This window comes from Phaethon aethereus, assembly GCF_964289735.1.
Source record: "Phaethon aethereus genome assembly, chromosome: 2".
NCBI lineage: Eukaryota > Metazoa > Chordata > Aves > Phaethontiformes > Phaethontidae > Phaethon > Phaethon aethereus.
In genome coordinates this window covers 61917036-61924474 of record NC_138582.1, presented here as the reverse complement: position 1 = coordinate 61924474, position 7439 = coordinate 61917036, and the positions used below count along the sequence as shown (strand labels likewise).

General features: G+C 37.0%; 1 protein-coding gene across 1 annotated transcript in view; it reads left to right on the top strand.

Annotated features, from left to right (window-relative positions):
* Nucleotides 1-1845: 1845 nt before the first annotated feature.
* Nucleotides 1846-7439, top strand: part of LOC309417490 (cadherin-19-like) — a gene marked incomplete at its 5' end in the record, with an annotated part of 41983 nt that continues 36389 nt past the window's right edge. Inside the window, 2 exons of the mRNA XM_082014998.1 lie at nucleotides 1846-2043; nucleotides 6244-6538. Coding sequence (XP_081871124.1) covers nucleotides 1846-2043; nucleotides 6244-6538 — 493 coding nt within the window. The remainder of the gene's footprint in view (nucleotides 2044-6243; nucleotides 6539-7439) is intronic.

The window sequence follows — 7439 nt, the reverse complement described above, 5'->3', positions numbered from 1 at the left end:
ATTCCCTCTGCATGAAATACTGCCCCACAGGCCTGAAACACTTTGTTGAACAAGGTGGTCAGAACAAGTGGCTAAAACATCAGCTAATGGATAGCCAGAAACATTTGCTATGGCCTAGACTGAAAACCTGTCTCCTCATTTAAATAGTGATTGAAATAATTTTCTTTATGATTCCTCAGATAGGTGTCTTTGACTATTCAGTTTTAATTGAGTTGTCTGTCCTTTGCTATGTACTGCAGTAAAATGAATGTTCTTTCTGAGGATTAGTTTCTGTGCAAGTAACTGCTTAGCGTTAAATACACCCATAGTACAAAGAGACCCTTTTTGTCTTCCATGTTACAAATATTATTCTTGAAGCTTTATAAAGAAGCAATTTTCCACAGAACACTGAAATGAGAGAGTACCCAAGACACATTCCTTCCATTCAAGTCTCATCTTGCACAGTTACAGCTTTACAGTTGAAAACCAGAAAATGTTAAGAAATTGGAACCCACATTTTAACACCTACAATTCTATATGCTCTACTATTAGAATTCCTTTATCTTTTTCTCAATAAATATATATACACACACAGATTACATTTTAAAATAATATTGTTCAACATCATGTAAAATTTCTGGAAGGAAAGAAATAGTTGTCTATATGACCTGTCTGTCATTTTAAGCAATTATGGCATTTTCTTTTGCATAATTTTGAGTATTTAGAACATTATTATTTAAACCATGATCTTAAAATACATAAATTCATTTTTTATGCTTGACAAGTTAAAGGCTCATGGATTTTTCTGGCCTAAAGTAGATGCAGCCAAATATTTTTTCCAGTGTGTTATACAAACTGACTTGTATGTGATAAATTCATAAACCAGACTGCTTATGCATAGGAAATGCCATGCTTCAAGCCTTGAAAAGAATGGCTAATGCCAGAACCAAGTAAGGTTTTAAGACTTGAAATGTGTGTGGTAAAGATTTTAAAAATTTTCTTTTTTGCCTCATAGAAGATGGCTATTCTTAACTGAGCATTGTACTTCATTTAAAATTCAGACTTTTATTTGTTGTACTAAAAATCACTAAAAATTCAATAATAGCATGTAGTTTGTGCAAAGCCTTCATTTTCTGAAAGAATACTTTGTGCCAATGAAACTAGCTGCAGAAACCTAGAGCTTTCAAGATGCATTTGCCTTTTGTTTAATTGAAGACAAGAATGTCAGCGGTGGTAAAATCATTTAAGACAATATATATTGACCAGAAAGGAGAAGGTTGCACATTTTTGCTGCTTCTTCATGGTACCCTACCACCTTCAGCATTTTTTCAGGCATTTTGCTGAGTTGGGAAAGAGGGAAAGAAGAGGTTAAAAAAAAATATCTGCACTGCTCTGTTTCAGCTGTCAGTCATCAGGGCCACTAAGGCTACATGTTCACCCTTCAGGCAGTTCTGTGACTGTAGCTCAAAATGAGCCCTGTCTAAGCAGAAACATACAATTATTCCAATCAAATTATTCCTAAGCTGCACAATACAATTACCCAGCTTAATTTGGAAGATGAATTAATTGAAGGATGATTTTCCTTTTTTGCATAGAAAGTCCCTGTATAGGGTGTTCATAAAGAAAAGTTGAACACTTGACTTTCATGCTGGAGTCTCTAAAAGAATCCCTATTTTAATCACAAACAGACTTTATTTCAGCTCTTTCGTTTTAGGGAGCGGAGGATGTTTTAACACTGCAAATCAGCTCTTCTATTAGCACAGAATCAATATGTAAAAGTGGAAAGACAAAAGTGACACTTTGTCAAAGTTTTTTCTTTTTTTCTCCTCTTCCACAGATGAAAAGTGATTGAAAAAAGGGTTCAGCATGAATTGCTCCATATTGCTATCTCTCGTGCTGATACTGGTTCAACTTTGGCCTTGCTCTATGAGCATGGAGAACTGCAGCACTGAAAACACACATCAGTCTTCCACACCAGTTCGAAGAGTGAAACGTGGCTGGGTGTGGGAGCCACTTTTTGCAACTGAGGAACAGACATCAATGGTGCCTGTGTATGTTGGACAGGTATGATAAGTAATGATTCAAGGACCGTACAAGGTTAGACTTAATGTGCCGATTATCAACTTACTTCCTTGTCTTGGAAGATCAAGCTTCTCGAGTGAACTGGAAATATCAAGAAAAGTAGAAAGAAGAGCTCAGGGAGCTGTAATTAGGCAGCGCAACATCTCTTCTTTCCTGTGACCTGACTTAAGGTCACAGAATAATAAGAGCTGGAGGTCATGGCAGTACCAAGGACTTTCTCTCACCTAGGTCTGCTGTCAAAGAAACTCCACATTCACTTTGTTACTAAAACTAGTTCCATACACAGCAGACAAAGGTATCAAGCTGAAAAGTTCCTTTCTCTCTTCTGAATGAAAGTTAAAGACTCATTTATCAACATCTGGCAATGTGCTTGTGCTATTTTTGGCACTGCATCAAAGCAGCCATACTGCAGTGTAGTTTACAAACAGTATTTAGCATGATTTTCTATTACACTAAGTAGCAGCTGATTTACCCCTCATTAATTTTTAATGAAGCAGATTAATACTAAATCCTTTTACCACTGAGAAAACTACAGGAATCTCTATGGTTCATTAGATTAACGTAGGTTTAGCACAACGAGCAATTATTTTTCACTCTTCTTTAAAAATGTGCTTTAAGATAATTGTCTTAATGAGACTTTATCTATCTTTCTTCTCTCTCTGATGATGATTATTATTATATATTATTATTTATTTTTGTGTGCTAGAAGTAAATGTAATCTTGAGATTTAGTTTTCTTTTCTTTAAGGCACTCTCTAGATGAATGAACGAAAATAAATTTAACTACTAATTAACTAGCTCTAAAATTTAATTGGGCCCAAAGGGTGAAGTGCTCAAAATTCATTAATTACTTTTTCACAGCCCCTTCAAAGTAACTACTATGGAAGTGTGATGTCTCATTTCTAAAAGAACAAGTGTAGACATACTCATTTTTTAATTATTATTACTTTTCCCACAACTGGAAAACAGTTTCCTGTAAAAGAAACTTCATAAATGCAATGTATTTTCATACAGTTTTAGAAAAACTTCATAATCTTTCCTTTCTGTTTCTCACAGGTAAACTATAGGGAAATCTCATTGAAGATTATGGGTAATTTATTGCAGACTAACCATTGCCTGGTCAGACATATTTACTTGTGTCTTTTTATTGAGTAAAATATGCTCTGCTTTCAGTAAATGCAGTGACAGCCTATGATCAACACGTGAATTTTTAGTAAATAAGGCCCTGAAGAAAACTGCATCAATGAAAATACAAAGGTAGACAGTCTTTGTTTTTAAGTCACTATTCCATATCAACTTCTTTTCTCAGTCAGATTCAGAGCTCAGTCTTCAAATTTCATTTAACATAGACTCATGAATCCTTTTCCATTATGATATTTAAGAAAAAGAAATGTGTCCATCAGCACTGCAATGACAGATGTATAAAGGCAAGTACATAAATTCTTTGTTCTACTTCTCATTTACAGCTTAATAAAACAGGTAAGCTGAGAACCATCAGTATGCCTTCTCAGCAAGTGTAATCTGTAATCATAGAATTATAGACACATAGAATATTTGGGCTGGAAAGCACCTTCAAAGGTCATCTAGTTCAACCCCCTGCAATAAGCAGGGGCATCTTCAACTAGATCAGGTTGTTCAGAGCCCCGTCCGACCTGATCTTGAATGTTTCCAGGGATGGAAACCTCTCCGGGCAACCTGTGCTAGTGTTTCACCACTCTCATTGTGCAAAAAATTCTTCCTTAGATCTAAATCTACTCTCTTTTAGTTTAAAACCATTAACTATTTTGTGGTCCTCCTCTGGACCTGCTCCAACAGGTCCATGTCTTTCCTGTACTGAGGGCTCCAGGGCTGGACGCAGGACTCCAGATGGGGCCTCGCCAGAGTGGAGCAGAGAGGCAGAATCACCTCCCTTAGACTGCTGGCCACACTGCTTTGGATGCAGCCCAGGACACAGCTGGCCTTGTGGGCTGTGAGCGCACATTGCTGGCCCATGTCCAGCTTTTCATCCACCAGTACCGCCAAGTCCTTCTCAGCAGGGCTGTTTTCAATCCCTTCATCCCCCAGCCTGAATACTGGGGTTTGCCTGACACAGGTGCAACACCCTGCACTTGGCCTTCTTGAACCTCAAGAGGTTCACGCAGGCCCATTCCTTGAGCTTGTCCAGGTCCTTCTGGATGGCACCCTGTCCCTGAGGTGTGTCAATCGCACCACTCAGCTAGGTGTCGTCTGCAAACTTGCTGAGGCTGCACTCAATCCCACTGTCTGTGTCACTGATGAAGATATTAAAGAGTACTGGTCCCAGTACGGACCCCTGAGGGACACCACTCCTCACTGATCTGCATCCGGACATTGAGCCATTGACCACTACCTTCTGGATGTGACCATTCAATGAATTCCTCATCCACTGAACAGTCTATAGCAGAGTAATATAATCTTAGAATCTTTGGGTTGGAAGGGGGGGATATCATTGGGGATAAATGATTCTGAGTGAAGTGATTCAACACAGGTTATGTCTAAACAGCCAGTCCAAGGCATGCTTCTAGTCTCTAAGGGTTAGATGCACTCTGTGATCACATCTGAATCCCATCTTACATTAAAGATCTAGATATTCATCACCTTTCCCATGCCCTGGGGTTCATGACAAGGAAACCAATAGTTATAGATCAAAAAGAATCTGTGCTGCTCCTTTGCCAAATGCCAAATTTGAATGATGTTAAAATGAGTTCAACCAGACCACTCATAAAGGGGTGAACCTGCCCCATGTTTTGCACACAACTATGTATGTTGACAACATTTGAGTTTAAAAGTAAGTTGTTCATATTTTAAATGGCTTTAAACTCCCTAGCCTTGAAATTTCTCTCTCTTGTACTGGCAAGGAGAATTAACTATATATAATTTAAGGTCTAAATACTCTGACAGAACTCAGAGCAGGAACTCAAAACTGTTCCTCGTATCTCAGAGCAGTGTCCCAGTCACATTCTGAATAACCTGTGCATTTGATGCATGCAAACAATTATGTACTATGAAAATCTTCAAAAGGCATGGGCATTGTTCCAAAGAAAATTAAAATCATTTTTGCAACTTCAGAAGCTATTACAAAATATGTTGAGCAGATCCAGTAGGGAAATATGCCTTTTACACCCCATAGTTACTTCTTTCCCACTCTGTGGCCTCATCTTACACTGAGCTGTAGGGTCAATAAACATGAAGCAAAACAGTGAGATTATTGAATTCAACAGGTAAAAATATTATTTACATTTAAAACCTGCTGCTTTGTAGGAGAAGCAGGTTGAATAAAACTTTTCTTTTTTACATTGGATTTTTCAATGCTTATCCACGCTCTTAGAGATTTTGACATCTTTTGTTCTAAACCCCCCAAAAATAAAGAAAAAATTAGAGAACTAATGATACAATAGAAATTGTTGTTCGCATAAAATTCAAATGTGGATGCTTGACATGTTAAGGAATTAAATTATTGCTATTAAGAAACTACTGTTACATATTGTTAACATTAACAGAACTATTTTGCTGGCATGAACAAATGCACTGGACCAAAATGGTCTCCAGGGCTCACCTTCATCAGAGGATTCATCATCATAAAGTTCATCTTAGCAAGATGACAGAGGATGCAGATCATCCTGGAAGGAAACAGAAAATGTCTATCAATTTGTTTCAGAATAAATAATACAGATTTATATCACAGAATGGCTTTTCATCTCTTTAATATTTCAACAGAAGTAGAACAGCATTGTCTCTCATATTTACACTTAGTATTGTTGAGTACAAAAAATATATAAAACATACAAAGTACACTTGTCATTCATAATAATAAACAATTTAGATAATGTTTAAAGACCTTTCCATTGTTTTCAGCTGAAGTCTATGGGAGCTGATAAAGCAATGATCTGAAGTAGGTACTTACATTCAACCCCTTTACTTCAAAGTGGCTCAAGCACCTTTTTTCAGATTTATCATGCATTTATATGTCTGTTACATCAAATACTTTAAAAATGAGCCATGACTGGCTGAAAATACGACATACCCTCTTTTAAATGTTAACATTCAAGATGGCTCACTAGTGACAAGGTTGTCTGTAGAATGAAAACAAAGCAAGCCTAAAGTAAATATTCCAAAACTTTATTCCTCCCAAAATGTGGCTTATTTTTCTGTTTTGTATTTGCAGTTGAAATCAGATTTAGACAAGCAAGATGGCAACCTAAAATACATTTTGACAGGGGAGGGAGCTGGAAGCATTTTTATCATTGATGAAAATAACGGCAAAATTTACGTGACACAAAAGCTGGATCGAGAAAAGAAATCCTTCTACACTCTAAGAGCACAAGCAATTAATGGGAATACCCAGCTTCCTGTTGAACCTGAATCAGAATTTATTATCAAGGTTCGAGATGTCAATGATCATGAACCACAGTTCTTGGATGGACCTTATGTGGCCACTGTTCCAGAGATGTCACCTGAAGGTATGACATGCTGTGATTTTTTCCTAGATAGATGTGTTGATATAAAAACTTAATAGCATACTTTATAGACTGTCTTTCAGTGGGAAGGAAGGAAACTATTTTACAAGCTTGTTAATTTGCAAAAGTATATCCTTAAATTGAAGGTTGTGCACACCTCTACTTAACATCCTTGCCTTTAAATATTTAGGTACCTACATGTATCCAAGTCCTTTTACAGAATCTGGATATATGCTTAGATTGACTATTGAGAGTTGTCTTTCCCATAACTGATTCATCCTTGAAATTGGTACTTGTTTAAAAATGTAACATTACAGTTTGAAATAGGTAGAGTACTATAGCTAATTGACACTGCAAAGATAGATTTCACCACTGTTTTAAATCAGTATAGAACCCTAGTCTCCAGAAAATTGTTCAGTGTATGATTATTGTTACAACCTCTCAGCTCTTCAAGCTTCTACCAATCTGAAAGAAAAGTAGTATGCATGTAAACTTTAAAGTCCTGTGACCTCAGCTGACTATTTTGACATAAATATAAGCTTGGTTGAACTGAAAAGCACTCAACAGCATCCTTCAGTCCACTCTGATTCTGCTTAATAATTAAACAATATGTCTTTATTATACCCTGTGTAGTATAAATAATATTGTACTGTAACTGGAAAAGAATCACATTCACATCACAGGCACTCACGATTTCTCCCCCCAAATACAGGGATAGTTTCCTTCCTATGAGTAGTGGTTTCAGAACAGGAATGCGATGAAGTTGATGTGGGGCTGATGTGATGACCATCCTCACACTATGTATGATACCTACCTATTTGCACTGCCAAGCCTCTTTCCCATCAGTCAGCTTTTGTGTGTTTGGACTGTGCAGTGAAGGACTGTCTTCTGATTTCCTAAGCAC